The following is a 16,814-nucleotide window of genomic DNA, read 5'->3' as shown; positions in this document are numbered from 1 at the left end:
AACAATTGGCGTTTCTCATTTCTGCCAATATGGGACAAATATAGTCATTTTCGAACTTTTTTTGTTTCTAATAGTACCGTGTTTCACCACTCGGGAAAGCAACTTGGATTGTGGTAATCAAACCAGCAATGCCAAAATGGATTTTATCATTAAAGATATCAAATACTACATCACTGTAGGATAAGCTTTGTCACTGTAATGTAAGTATTTGATCGTGGCTTCTAACGTCTATTTAGAGGCATGTGGCACTGGAATTGCAAGACAGACGAAGTGATAACAAACCTCCTCTTTGGAATAACGATACATTTCCACATTCAAATGGATAATTAACAGAAAGAAGCCTATGGTTATTTAATTGTGCGAAAAAAGCCTTATAAACGTCAATGGGAATGCCATCTTAACCTGGAATTTACTAGAGGGAAATCAGTTTATAGCACCAAGTAGCTCGTTAGCTTCTTGGTGTTATCAGATTAAGCCTTCACAACTGTCACGTTTGGCGTCACTAAAAGGGTATGGTATTCTATCAAATGAATAAAGAATCATTGTAAAATTCAATATATCATGTGGATCTGTTACAACGGAAACGTCCGCCCTCAGTAACTTGATAACATTTTAAGGGAATAATTCCAATGACCAAGATTCAGTAAAAGAAAAAAATACTTAGTAGGGCGCTCTCACCGAGCGAAATCTAACGAGCTTCAGCACAAGTTATTAGACCTGTGGTTCATTCAGAATACAAAGATTTTGCAAATGTTGTAAAGTCTCATCAGAACTAGAATCCTGAGACTGTGAATTTGATTGATTTCACTAATTAGATAATATTTTCTTTTCTTTCTTCATTGTCTTCATTGATGCAGTGCCCAGTGCACACTTAAACGCAACCCTCACGAATACCAACTTTATGGTTGATAATAAATAAATCAAAGCAAAAAATGAACTACTAACTGTCTCACTGCTGTGTATATAATTAAGATCTAAAATAAGCATATAATTGTAGGTGAACACAAAATTGAAGAAAAAAAACAAGAACAATAGACAAGCGAAACAAGAAGCATCAAACGACAGAAAGTGAATGAAAAAGTGGAGAACATAAAAAACGAGGGATAGACACACAGTGGAACGGAAAACCAACCAGTGCAAACGACGGCCACAAACACAGAATAATACGCAGTCGAAGAACTACCAAAACGAGAAAGCAAGATAGAGAGGAAACCTAGTTCTTCACGTTAGGCAAAAAACACACGTCATTAAAGTTATTTAGTTATTAGTTAACTTTTACCATTACACTGGAGAAATTAGGCATACAATTTACATATCAACTTCTAAACTTCTTAATTACGTTACCATTTACAGTTAGTGTAGCACAAACATTGCTGTCTGTCTGTCTGTCTGTCTGTCTGTCTGTCTGTCTGTATGTCTGTCTGTATGTATGTATGTATGTATGTATGTATGTATGTATGTATGTATGTCTGTGTCTGTGTGTGTATGTATGTATGTATGTATGTATGTATGTATGTATGTATGTCTATCAAGATATATCGGCTGGGATCTTTCCCAGAATTTGATCCCACAAATCAAAAGTTACGATACATAATGCCATTTCAAACACCGTTTTGCATTAATCAGGCGTTCAATGGTTATGACTGACATTCATCTTAGTCTAAAATTATATAACAAAAAGGCACAGTCTTCTGTCCCTCATATCTGAATTCGAAGTTAGTTGCAATTACATATAATTTATGGACAATACGTGCAAGAAAAACAACCAAAATGCCTTACGATTTTGTCCTCGAGTGACAGTTTATATCTCCGATGCTTAACAACCAGTAACTTGGTCATTCCAGCTGCTGTGAGGTGCCTAGGCATTTACATGAATATACTTTTACGTGGCAGCATTGTTCGTATTTAAAATGGATGAATTCCTATGCTGACCACATCGTTCTAGTTTGACAACCTCTTTCTATGTTCACTTGTGTGATTACATGTATCGTGTTACTATGTTAATAATGTTGTTGTCATACTTCAGTCAGAATAATATTACAGCGCTTTTTGTGTGCAGAGTGATTAGATATGAATGGTATTTGAAACATGAATGGTGCATTGTCTGTCGCCCACAGAAATGACTGGGCTACTTCCGCTGTCTCTTTATCTTGCTAATTGTGGAGTGGTGGTCAAATTATATAATACCGTTCTCACTATTCGAGAAGGACAGCTTGACCACACCGTTTCTACGAGCTGTCTGCTTCAATCTTTCGTGGGTATCTCATGCCATTTTCGAGTAAGTTAATGAATGTTTTTAAATTTATCCGTTCGGGGTGATTACTCTAGTTTTTGGTAGGTGTGTATGCCATTTTCGTTTTTATATTTAGCTGTTATGGCACATTTAACACTCCATAGTGGCTACATAGGGAAATCAAACCACGCAAACTTTAAAAGCAGAAGAAAACCAATTTCCGGCGAAAGAAAGTATAACGTTTAGGTATTTACTCTGTTTACACTATTACAAAACTCCATGTCACTTGAATGCCAAAATAGTGCATCTTCTGGGTATTGATGTGTACAATTACCTGCGGTGTTCTCCGCGGCCGTACTGCTATGTGCGAAAATGTTGCAGAATAAGACAATTTCGTAGAATTACTGGGTTTTCACCTAAGCATGTATACTGGCAGTCCCCTCGTCAATGAGGTATTCATATACAAATCCGGACGTAAAACATGAATGAACAGAACCTAAACACAGATGAAGATTGTGATCTTAACAAAAATATTTAAAGACATTAGAACCATTCTGCAATGCCATATGCAAACCTTTAGATTCTGCCAATGAAAAAATATATTTCTTAAGCTTTCAAATTTGAAATGGTTTGGCTCCGACACTGCTACAGTGACCGGCAGGTTTAGAAATAGGTAGCCTTGCCCAAACTTCACACAAACACACTCATAACGCAAGTCAAAGTAGGGAAAAGCATATACTATTAGCCGCCCAGAAGAAAAACAAATAGACTTTTATAGCTGACCTAGATTTGAGGAAAATATCAAACTAATAAACTACAGAACGAAATACTAACTTAATAGCACTAAGTTACCCAGAACAAAGATTGTCTCCTGTTGGCCAGTAGTTACGTCATACCAAGACAATAATTTCGTGCTTTACTTTGATACTCGGGAAATTTACTTTCTCTCAATTTGATAACATTGTGACGTCAGTGGCTAAATGTTGTACGACGTCGACATGCAAATTATCATCTTAATGCAATGGGGTGTCCGTTACAATATTGAAGTTAACAAAACAGAAATTTTGCAGTGTATCAAAACAAAGAGCAGAAATGTGTTGATGGGGAAATGCGAAAACTATAAAAATCATTTAAAGTTGGTTTGTTTGACCATAGCTATTTTGGTAGAACTGCACAAAACACGCTAATCCATTTAAAATTATGAAATTGGCAAGCAAAACAACAACAATTAGAATGGAAAATTTATTTTCCATTAATTGTTCCCAGAATCAAAAGGATTGTAAAATATAGCTACTTTGAAATGGCAAACTTTTGAAACGAATGCGACGTTTCGATCTGTCTTCTACGGACTTTGTTCGCTCCAATTTCAGAGACATAAACGCTGAATAACAAAGTTAACGGTTAATCCATAGACCCTCCAGATGGACGGTCTGTAGTTAGTCCTATTTCGACTTTTATTCGTCCTGCTGAATCATATCAAGTCATGTATGGACATTATGTAATTGTACTAGGCAACACAAAGCAAGGGAAGTCTTGAATATTCAATGTGCATTTATTCATTACTCATGAATATGCAGCGCTCAATCATTCCATAGTTATGAAGCTAGTGCCATGAGAAAACGCGCAGCGGCAAATAATGGATGCCACTAAACAATTGACGGTCAATGATTTCCATTTTGCATTTCTTGGTAATGGCAAGTAATTTAAGGGATATAAAATCATAACACGACTGTCTGCAACCCAAAATTTACAAAAATAGCACCAATGGCGTTAAAGCACAACTGTATTGATTAAAAAAATATGTATCCACATGCTGACCATGCTAGGCATAGGTGTTCATTTGTTGAATGATTATCCAATAGCCTATCCAGCCCTGTTGTTATCTTTCAATTTTTGGCTGTTGCTATAGGTGTGGTCATGTTGGTGAACATATTTGCACACATGTTTGAATGTTCATTCACTTGTCTATGAATTCCTGATATTATCTTTGAGATGTACATCATCATATGGCTGTTTCTATGGGAGTGGTCTTGTTGCTAAGTATATTTGCATACATATTTGAATGCTTATTCATTTGTCCATTAATCCCTGTTATCTTTGCAATATACTTGATCATTGGCTGTTGCTATGGGAGTGATCATGTTGTTAGGCAATTTACAGACAGTTTTGGATGTTTATTCACTTGTCTATTAATAACTGTTTTTATCTTTGCAATACATGTGATCGTTTGGCTGTTGCTAGGGATATTTGCATACATTTTTGGAATGTTTACTCACTTGTATACCAGACGATGTTATTTTAGCAAACTATACTGGCATGGTCATGGTTGCTATGGCCAGTTGTGTCAAAATGTATTGGACAAAGTCTACAGAATAGCACTGCTAGAAACATCTCACCAAATTTCAGTCTCATTCACCAAGTACCTTTTGAGATATAAGCTTTGACCAACATTCACATTTTACCCTTATTTTGCGTATCTCTGATGACATCATTATATGCTTAATATTTCTTCATCTATATGCCCCCTGGTGCATCCCCATGAAATGTCAGTCCAATGTGTTCGGTAATTTTGGAAGTGAAGAGTTTTTGTACCAAAAAGACACATTTTAGCCGTAATTTGTATATTACTGGTGGAATCATCATATCACGAGCAAAGCATAATCTACACACCCCTAAAGAATGGTCCCACCAAATTTCTATCATGCGAATATTTTGCTTTGAACAATTTCCCAACTAGACACCAAAAGTAAATACCAAATCGGTCTGGCAATTTTTGAGTATAAGTCGTCACACACGCACACACACACGCACACACACACACACACACACACACACACACACACACACACACACACAAACACACACACACACACACAAACAAACAAACAAACAAACACGAACATACACCGTGCCATGTCTATAGCAATACTGAACCTTATCAGTTCAGTTGTGCTAAAAATGACTTTATTTCCTTTAGTGGCGTTCCCCTTCAAAAAGACCAAACATGTAACAAATTTAATGTAGCTCGAGCTCCTTTGTCAAATGCAGCAATGAACGCAACATGTACATGTATAATACCTCCAATCACCACATAGTGCAAAGCAGCGACCAGCAATGAGATTTGAGAAAGTGTACATCCATTGAAATGCAAATTATATTGACTTTCTCATTAGGTACAATGTTGCAGTTTGATGACGTTTTGAAACACTTCCTGGGAGAGTTCGGAACCTACCAGAAGCGGATCTTTATTCTGCTTGGCTTGGTAGCATTCCCAGCTGTCTATCATGCAATAATACCAGTGTTCTTCTTTGCTGGGACTGACTTCTGGTGTAAAGTACCAAACGTAGACCAAATAAGCAAGCAGGTTTGCCTTGGTAACTTCACTACTGCCAGCTGTGCAGAACTGGTAAAAAACGTCACCATTCCTAGAGAAACGACGGATTTAGGATGTGGTCCGATATCTACGTTTAGTCAATGTCAACGTTACAATGTCAGCTTAAGTGATGCTATACTCTATTCGGTTGAAAAGGACGCGAGTTACATTTATAACAGCACCAAACTGACTTGCGATTATGGATGGGAGTACGATACATCGCAGTATACGTCCACTGTCTCGCATGAGGTATGATGGAGAAACCAGCCATATGTTACATTAATCCTTGGCACATTAATCGGACACTGTATTTAAGGAACATGAAACTGTCACAGCCAAACTTATTAATGTATTTCTCTAATTCACATTTTCGACTTTCAGTTTCGATCGAAAAGCGGAGGAATGTACTCTATGGCCCAGAGTTGCTTCTTTCATTAAAGTGCAAGATAATTAACATTGCAATTGCTATCATGAAGCCAGACTGACAACTTGGCTCGGCAAAATTTATCAATTAATGTGTCACACATCCCATGTTAATACTTTGACATAATATGGATGGATCTACTGGTGATGACATGTTGGATGGATGGATGGATGGGTAGATGGGGAGGGAGGGAAGGAGGAACAGACGGATTAACAGACGGACAGATGGATGGATGGATGGATGGATGGATGGATCAATGGGTGGTGGGTGGGTGGATGGATGATGGATGAATGGATTGACAGATGGCTAGATGAATGAATGAAGAGATATGGATGTCTGACTGGTTGGGTCAATGAATGCTTACGATGTCTGATAATAGTACTCTATATTTATCAATACACATGAATAATTAACAATCCCTGGAAACGATTGAGAATGTGTACCATTTAATTAGTTGTTAATATTTACTTCAAAGAGAAGTAGATAACTCCATAATAGGAATATTCCATGTAGCATATGTTTAACAACTTGTCCCATTGAATACAATTATCTCGAGTACAACAAAATTAAGAGCATGAATTCTATAAATGATGCTTCAAGTATGGTAATATTTGAACAATAATAATGTACACTTGTCTAATAAAGTTGTACATATGGGTTATGTTTTCATAGTTTGATCTGGTATGCAGTCGATCATATCTAACGGCTTTGGCGAATTCCTGCTATATGTTTGGAATGATGGTTGGATCTATCTTCTATGGAATCGTACTGGACAAGTAAGAATATCATTTTGTTGACATTTCACACCAGTCAACATTTACCTCATGCCCAATCAATGATTTCGACGAGAAATGGAATAACATGATTTGTATTGCCCATTTGAAACCCATACCTGTCAGAGTCCATACTAAGTGTCATGTTTTATCAAAGTAGCCATCTTGTAGTTCTGCAACATATTTACATGATCAGGGAGTAGTAATCACTGTGCTACCATAGTACTCATTACAGATTTACAGGATAGTTGGAATTACTCTGGCATTTCAGTTATGGTACATTTTACATATTACACTCTGACGACTTCAAATGCAAAATAAACAATTTAATTTATATAGAGGTTGGGTGCACAGTTGCGATGTAGAAATGCAAAAGAAATCATGTTGCTAATCAGTAAGAACAACTGGAGACATTACTATCATCAGGACCAAGTGTAACCATTTCAGCAGAAGGCTGAGTTCAAAGCCGTTATCGTTTTGCAATGTCATCGGGTAAAGGATCCTCCTTTGTGTACGATGTATCTGTTATTGTTAGTCTAGCGTTGAAATATGCCTAACTCCGTTTGTGATGCATTATGGATGTTTTATAACTGTTACAGTTTAAATGTTTGAATATAATGATAAAGCAGTCGTTCATTCGCTAACACAAAAGCAGTCGTTCATTTGCTAACACCAATCAGACCTTTCACATTTCTAGACCTGTAGCAAATTTGCGCCAATAACTACAAATTAAACATAGTTGTACATCATGTACAAGTTTAACTATTCAAGGTAATTTTAATCACCATGAGAAAGTTAAGCTTACAGCACCAACAGCAAAATTAACACAAATGCAACATGATTAGTAACATAGGTACTATCCAAAATTGTAATACATTACTATATGTTTATTTGATTGATTGATTGATTTCAAAATGTTGGGTTTAGATTAATTCATTTCTAAGGAAGTGGAATGGTTGGGGGAAGCGGACAAATCATTAACTGACCATTAAGTGGTATTTCAATATTGCACACATAAAGGTGATTGAAGTAAATATCAATTTTGACATTCAATTTGGTTAATTTAGAAACTGGCAAGAAAATAACACATATTTTGATTTACATTTAGGTTTGGTCGTGTTCGCGGTTTGATAGGCAGCCTTGTCTTAATAACAGTAGTTGGTACTGTAGAGGCCTTTTCACCAACCTATGAAGTTTTTGCAATCTGTCGCTTTTTTATGGCAGTGAATATATATGGTGCCTACTTAGCATCATTTGTATTAGGTTAGTGGCTTGATTATGAAATGCTTATAGAAATACAGTTGGGTATTAGGAATCCGGACAATGTTCGTTATTGTACATACACACGTTTTACACATTTGTTTAAGAAAATGTTTTCAAATTTATTGGGTAACAAACAGAGACTAGGTATATGCTATTTTGCATTATGTTGTTACGTATGAAAACATAGTAAAGATGTTTTATCAATTAAACGTCCGCTAAATACCCAATTCTCATCCATATAGCCACTTATTTTACCAATAAAGTGCTCGCCACACAGATAATTCAGTTGGTACTTAAAGGATATTGCTAATTCTTTTGAAAGTAATGTTGCCACTAATGTAGAATAACTTTCCTGTGTACGGTGTCTAATAATATAAACATCGGATAAGCCTACTTTAGTGAAAAATCATAGTGGGGGGGGGGGGCAACCTGATAGTACAGGCGCTTAGAAACAATAAATAATATTCTTGTTGAAACAACTATGAATTGAAAGTTCCATATTTGATTCGTTAGCACAACAGCCACATATGCATAGGTAATTCATTATACTCAATGCTCAATGTATACAACCGCTACATGGAATGGTTTCTTCCAGACAAATAGTTACAAGACTAAAGTTAAGTTACTTTGGAACGGTAACGGTAATGAGACGATTCAAATACGTCTAGTTCCGCGGAGCATTATTTCCGCAAATGATTCTATTATTCAGTCTTAATGCCTTTCGGTGACTGGGCTTTTGGCAAGTAATTTCAAAATTGTTGTCATCTTTATGACACGCCATTTTAGAGAAATAATACGTTGCATTTGTTCCTCATATGAGGATTTCGCTGTTGGCCACATTGCCTCACTGTAGTCAGAAGAAGTACATATAATTCATGCGAATTGCGATTTGGTAATTTGTGCCCAGAAAAACGTCTAAATGAGACAACATTTTAACTTACTGTTTCCCTGTCAAATCATAAAATGACTCTAGTCTCCAGCCTGAAGTTTATGAAAACATACTTTAATATCCCGGAGAGTGGTCCTCGCCTTTAATTAGTCATTCACTCTTTATTAATTTGTATCTTTTGATTGTCATAGTTACTGAAATGGTCGGCCCATCCAAAAGAACCTTGTGTGGTATGGTGTCCATGGTATTCTTTGGTATAGGCTATATGTTGTTAGCCTTATATGCATACCTAATTCGTACATGGTGGATACTACAGTTAGTTATTTCTGTACCTACTATTTTGTTTGTATCGTTCTGGTGGTAAGTATCATAGAAGACATTTTGATTTTCGTTTCCAATGAAATATTTGTGATATTTTATTATATTAGAATTTTCTTAACATCAACTTTTCGCTTTCGTGTAACTATATCTATTCATTTATCTACCTACCCGTCAACCTACTAGCGACATATCTGTCATATACATATATTTATCCGTCGATATATTCCTGGTAACACCCATAATATTTCTTCCGAAGAGATCTAGATTATTATAATAGTACACCAAACACAAATCCTGCCATCTCACAATGGACAGTAAGAAAATAACAACATGAACACAATTAAGACCAGGCATATAGTTACACATTTTGTTCTTTTAAAAGGCTGGTACCAGAGTCTCCAAGATGGCTCCTGTCTGTAGGTAAAAATGCACAAGCCTTGGAAATAATCAAACGGTTCGCTAAAGTAAACAAAGTGTCCCTACCTGATGATATGTTTGACGAATCATTAAAACCGAGTATTGAAGATGTAACAAAGGTATTTTATTCGATTTTGACTATTCTCAGTACGACAGATACATACATGTAGTCGAACTTATACGATAGCGGCTCTTGAATACTATCCTTCATGATGTGTCATTCATAATGTTATTTTAAAGTCTATGTTCAGTTACTTTCAAATTGGTATTGTTATTTTCCCTCTATCGTCTAGATATGATCGATCCCAGATTGTAAAATACATCTACTTGTAGTTAAGCCCGAATCTGCCTTATTTTTTTAAGTGATGTTATCGATTAGGAAGCACTTTTTTGTAGATTAATATCACCTCTTGGTTGCAATGAGTCTGGCTTCTCGTGGCGTTAACGTTGGCAAAGCGATGGGGTGAACCAAACTTTAACCCCAGGGGTACTATAATACTTTAACATGTCATCCGTGTTTGAACTTCTGTCTGGTGAAGTAATAGTATTTCGATTCTCTGTCTACTTATATATTGTAATTCATAGATGTAAGTGAGGAAGGGATTTTACAGAAAAATGTTTAATAGAGTTTAATAGAGTTCAATAGAGTTTAATAGAGTTCAATATATATATATATATATATATATATATATATATATATATATATATATATATATATATATATATATATTGGCATTATACACTTAATTCAAAAGTTGATATGTACACGTAAGCGTTTGTCTATATATTGCGTGACAAGATGGTCGGACTAATCTTTTCTTTACGGAGGTTTACTTCTATTTATATAATAACTTTCAATTATGTTTTTGTTCGCTATGAAAGTAAATATTCCTTTGCCAACTATGAGGAAGTGTGGAACTCCGATTAACGACTTATAACATCCTTATCTTTTGATATATATATATATATATATATATATATATATATATATATATATATATATATATATATATATATATATATATAGTTTTATAATAGATTATTTATATATATATATTTATACATTATCTTCCAAACACTACATGTACATATCATACTTCTTTTTGCCATGTTATAGGAAAAAGAAGAGATGAATGTTGGTGGCAGATTCTTGATTTTTGAACTATTCCGTTTGCCAAATATGAGAAAGAAGACTCTCATCCTCATGTATATTTGGTGAGTAATGATGTAGTAACTGTTTTTAAAGTGTACGATGAACCCAATGAATACTCTGAAGTACATGGGTAAAACATATTAGATTTGTGAAAGTTCTTAGTTTTTAAGCTAATAACGCGCCTAACAACCAGACCATTGAGTGTTCATTAAACAGTATATGACTTTGTAGGCAGAATGTTTTGTTTCAATGCACCACCAGACGCACTTAAACTGTCAAATTATGTGAAATTTGGAAATTTATAACGAAATGTTTAAAAACTTTGATTGACTGATATTTTTGGGCTTAAAAGAATCACTTATCTAATAATGGCAGTATGTTGTGAACTTCTGTGTTTTTGTCCAATGTTCAATGTTATGTGACTGTGACAAGGGAATCTGTCCTCGTGAACATTGTCAAGTTTTTGGATGTTATCGGTGAACTAATAATTCCTTCCTTTCTCTGTTAGGATTGTCAATATTCTAGTGTACTTCGGTTTGTCTTTCAATACATCTAACCTTGGAGGGAATGATTTCGTCAATTGTTTTTTGGCTGGTGCTGTCGAAGTCCCCGCCTATCTCCTTGGTATCGTCATAATGGACAATCGTCGTCTGGGACGACGCTGGTCTATGTTTTATACGATGGTGATTGGAGGTATTGCTTGTATTACTGCATCGTTTGTGCCACAATGTGAGTAACATCATACGTCATAGCTTGCTTAACTCTGTACGGTAGACCTTGACCAAAGGGATGGACAGTTTCAATTACACCCGCTTTATATTAACAAGAATGTTGTTAAAATGTATTGGAAATCTCGAAATGAATCTAATGTTCCTACAGAATATATATATATATATATATATATATATATATATATATATATATATATATATATATATATATATATATATATATATATATATATAACTCGGTGAGTATCTATCTGCTAGGACAGTGCTCTATACCGCAGTGGCAGAGCGCAATAGTTTTGATAGTTCTTGGACTCTTTCTTGGTTGTAACTTGGAGTTTCACGCATAGTGCGATCATCAGACAACTGATTTCTACTCTCTGGGTGTGCTGCTTATATAGAGTGCAGACAATAGAAATATCATCATTATTGTCTATGTGTTGGTGGGTTGGTGCTGTGTGTTTGAAGGTGTTGGTTGCTATTGTGTGAGATATTGGGTGCGGACAAGTAGGGGTTGTTTCATGTCGGGCTTTGGTGTTCCATTAGTTAACGGGTTTAGTTTAGGTGATAGATGCTCTATTGAAGTTGGACAAATAAAACTTATTCTCGTGTCGGTATTTAGATATCAACTCAGTTCTTTTGTTTAGTGTGGAGTTTTTGTCTGCTTTAATAATGGTTAGTTTTTCTGATAAACACAGGTTGCATCGTTTTGTTTCATTGGTGTACGCTTGGGCTGTCTTGCTGATGGACAAGGATATGGAAAAGGGCTCGTTGTTTCTTTTCAGTTTTCAAATGTGTTTTGATAGTTCTATGCTGTTTTCGTGTTTTTCATGTTTGAATGACTGTTTGTTGTTGGCGTATCTCTGTTTGAAGTTGTTCTCTGTTAGACCGATATACTTTTGTTTCGTCGCTGTTCTTTTCTGGGTCTGGTAGCTTGTTGAGTAGAGTGCTCGACTTGGAGGAGGAGCGTATGTAACTCGCTCTGCCACTGCGGTATAGACCACTGTCTTAGCAGATTGATACTCACCAAGTTATATATATATATATATATATATATATATATATATATATATATATATATATATATATATATATACATACATACATACATACATACATACATACATACATACATACATACATACATTTATTTTTCACCCAAGAGGTAAGACTGCTTATACACTCAGACCACAATATTGAAATCTCTATAGTGGTCTGAGCTTTACATAAGGTTTTCTGGATTGCCAATGTTAATTATAAATAGCGCATTAGCTTCTATATTTTGTCTCATCTGCGAGGTCACGTTTTACGTTACAAATTTGAAGTCGCACGATTAATATCGGGTATGTCCACTATTTGAGTTGTTATGGTCACTATAGTGCAACGGCGACTCAGTTATGACTTCACACGAGCATGGAACCATAGTGAAATGTCATTCGGATAGCCTTATGAGATCTCTGGTCAAATCTCGATTCTGACGGCAGATGCTGCAAACGCAGGATGTGAAGTGTCGCTTTTTACATATCGGTCCTTGAGAGGGCCATATTTTAGGGGAAAAAAAGAAATTAGAAGGGGGTTACTTTTTGCTTTGACTCACTTTTATCTTACTTTGCATTATTTCGTGATTTGGGCATGATACCACTGCTGCCACCACTTCCTAATCCCACTGCTACCAAATCCGACCACTGGCACCAGTGAGAAGTAATATCATAACATATCAGTGAAATGCAGTGAATAAATTGTCAGTTGTGGAGTTGAGATAGGAGCGAGTCTCACATTAGTAAATGGGGATACAGCATGGCAAAATATTGGGAATAAAGTGGTGGCGTGAACGTGCTGACCAAGGCCCGGATGTTGTCAGTTGTGCGCTCATCCAGTCTTTGGGAGCTCTTCCTTCAACTCATGTCCTGATGTATATATTTTATGTTATCTTCCCTCTGTTGCTACGCCGCCAGGACGACTTTACTCATCTCTGAGGATTGAACTTATAAAGTCATGACTCATGGACTTTCTGAATGTGAGTGATCATTGACATTGTTGTGCTGTTTATCCCATCTCAGTAGAGCATATATGGTGTTCCAATAACATTCTCTCTTTGACGTTTTGCTAGCTTATGCTGGCCTTCATCCAGAAACACTCAATCTTGACCTCATATTGTTGGTATACAGTGTACCACCTTGTATGCTGCAAATGTTTTTTTCTCAGAAATGTGTACCAACAGCTAGCTCTACATACATTCGACAAGTGTGTACATATTCACTATGTAAGACCCTTCAAAAGCAACTGTTTGTTGTCGAACAATGCACTGGTGCCTGACATTGGATTCTGTAATTTACATTGTGTAAGCTATGCCATGGCGGTCGCAACGTGCTGCTGAAACATATTAATCGACAACAGGCAAAATTATTCCTCTTGGGTGAAATGTTTTCATATATATCATGCACTTTCTATTTTGTGGTTAGTATACATCAATTTCTAATGTGCCGTCTTTCCTTCACGAAAATAATATTTGTACTAATAATAAATTGGGCATGACATCACACCAGCTTTCAATATGCCGCAAATGGAGTGTCTTCCTGATATTTAAAGAAAAGTAACTTTTGATTTTGAATTTACAGGTGGTCAATATGTATGGCTTGGAATAACAATCACCATGATCAGTAAATTTTCCGTCACGTGTTCATTTGGTATGGTATATGTGTACAGTGCAGAGCTGTTCCCCACTCCCGTCAGGTAAACTATTATTAGCCAATTCCATGACCTCCAGTGTAAACTTTGGGCATTTGATTCTCCGTGGCATGTACGTGCCATCGAGTGTTATGAACTTACACAGCCAACCATACCAAATAATTGCTGCCTTTTATTGTAACTACCACTTCATTTGTATTCCTCAGAAACCATCTCACACAGCGCTTGGCAATAACAGAAATTAATTAATTAATTAATTAATTAATTAATTAATTAATCAATCAATTAATTAATCAATCAATTAATAAATAAAGGTGGTGCGATCCACGCCTCTGTAACCCACTTCCCTGAAATCAAAGTTCTTACAATCCCTGTGAACGTTGATATATGAAAGCTTATTCCTGGTCCTTTCGAAGTACATGTTATTGTAAAAAATTGTGGGTTCACTTCCAAGGAAGTCGACAATCTTTTATTTTGCCAGAGGGTTAACACAGTATTCGTCAGCAATTTTAGCTTGTACGTTTAGTTCTTAATTTGATATTGTAATATTTTGACTTATGTTTGAAAGACTTGTACGGTGACCCTCTAATTTTTCCTTGATTTTTCCCCAAGGTCCTTACTGCATTCTGCAGAAAAGAGTGCCACACTACTTTTTCAACATATTTGTCAACATAAATCAATTTGTCTGTTGACAATAATCATCAAATACAAGATATCATATTTTTGTACCATATATTGTACTTTGACAGATCAGTTGGTATTGGTGTATGTTCAATGTTTGCACGTGTTGGGGGGATTGTCGCTCCACAACTGTTGCTCATGGCAACAATCTGGGAAAAACTGCCTGCTATTGTATTTGGGGTTGCTGCAATCATTGCAGGAATTCTGGTTTATCCACTACCAGAAACTCGTGGAAAGAAATTACCAGAAACTATGGAGGAAGGAGAACGGTTCGGAAAGTGAGTGTCTGTATATACTTGTGTATCAACCCATACCAAGAGAAATTATAACAGAAACAAAAAAGAATGTTATGTACTACTAGATAAAAGAAATATAGCGTTTACCGATAGCCCGACCGACCCTGGTTTAATCTTCCGACATGCAAAAAGATAAAGTTTTGACACTTTACTTTTATTTCCCTGTACATTTTCTTCCCAAAGTATCTTGGTTACTTTTTAAAACATTACATTCCAGAAAGAAACGATGTCTTTTCAGCGTATAACAACACAATCTGCATAATTGTGTTTTTCTACTTCCGAATCACATTTAATTAGCATTTACATATTTGCCCCCATCAAGTATTACGAAAGTATTTTGTGACCAACAAGTATCATGTCTTTGGTTCGAAGTTATTAAAAAGTAAAATGTAAAATAAAATAAAATCCCGACCTACCTATTCTATTTTCTGCAGTTATATTATCGGAAACAACTTTTCGTTGCCATAGTAATGAATGATTTACTCCAGTGTACATTATATCGATGTTAACAATATCAATACATTTATCTTTGACAGGAAAACAAAGAAGCCCCTGGACAACGGTGGCACTTCAACTAGCGGTAAGGAAACAGTCGAAGCTGATGGTTCGGATGTTCCTATGGGCAAAATTTAGATGAAGCGATCATTTAGAGGAATAAGTTCGTTGGTTCTGCTTTAATTACACAATGAGTCAATAGTCTGTTATGTGGGATCACTTCATTGTCAATGCTTCTATTGATATTGTGCATAAATATAATTTTTAGGTATATTGGGGTTTATTCGTAATAACATTATACACATTTTACATGAGCATCAATTATTCACATTATGCTGTAAATGTATTAATTATAACGATGAAAATAGGCATTCAAAATTTTCAAACCAGCAAATTTTGACGGTTTACTTGGCGTCATTGTTCAGGGATACTGTGGCGGATAATTACTGCATGATTGTATGGTGTTTATTAAATGTCTAAAGACTAAAATATGGTAGAACATTTGCGTTTCTCATTTCTGCCAAAATGGGGATAAATATAGTGTCATTTTTAAACCTTTTTTTTTCTAATAGTGTTGTGTTTCACCACTTGGAAAAGCAACTTGGATTGTGATAATCAAATTACCAATGCCAAAATATTTTTTATCATTTAAAATAATCAAATACTGTAATGTATTTGAATGTGGCTTCTCACTTCTATTTGGCATTGGAATGGCAAGACATGAGGACGAAGCAGACTGTGTATCTCTTTTATTTGTTCGAGGATATTCTCTTTGACTTCCTGGACATAGGCAGGTGATAAATCCATTAATTATATTGGACATCACCTATTCGTTCGTGTGAATCATCTTTCGTTCCATTTCGTCATCCGTATCAATATAATCGTCTCCAATCTCTTGTCAGTTTTACGAAAACGGAACTTATGGTGATACGAATAAACACAGGGATTATACTAGGTAATAACGTCATTCTGTGATGTAACAACATATTTTTGACATATATATATATATATATATATATATATATATATATATATATATATATATATATATATATATATATATACATATATTAATATTAT

General features: G+C 35.5%; 1 protein-coding gene across 1 annotated transcript; it reads left to right on the top strand.

Annotated features, from left to right (window-relative positions):
- The first annotated feature begins 2,201 nt into the window (after positions 1 to 2,201).
- LOC144432874 (organic cation transporter protein-like) lies at positions 2,202 to 15,893 on the top strand. Its single transcript, XM_078121170.1, has 11 exons — positions 2,202 to 2,278; positions 5,407 to 5,855; positions 6,703 to 6,806; positions 7,912 to 8,066; positions 9,147 to 9,315; positions 9,659 to 9,812; positions 10,811 to 10,908; positions 11,355 to 11,575; positions 14,193 to 14,307; positions 15,012 to 15,221; positions 15,776 to 15,893. Exons 1-11 carry the CDS (start codon positions 2,266 to 2,268, stop codon positions 15,870 to 15,872), a joined length of 1,785 nt encoding a protein of 594 aa, XP_077977296.1. The 5' UTR covers positions 2,202 to 2,265; the 3' UTR covers positions 15,873 to 15,893.
- Positions 15,894 to 16,814: the final 921 nt, after the last annotated feature.

The sequence above is a fragment of the Glandiceps talaboti genome, chromosome 3 (genome assembly GCF_964340395.1).
Source record: "Glandiceps talaboti chromosome 3, keGlaTala1.1, whole genome shotgun sequence".
In the NCBI taxonomy this organism is placed as follows: Eukaryota; Metazoa; Hemichordata; class Enteropneusta; family Spengelidae; genus Glandiceps; species Glandiceps talaboti.
Note: the sequence above shows the minus strand (reverse complement) of the source record. Positions and strands in the feature narration are given on the sequence as shown.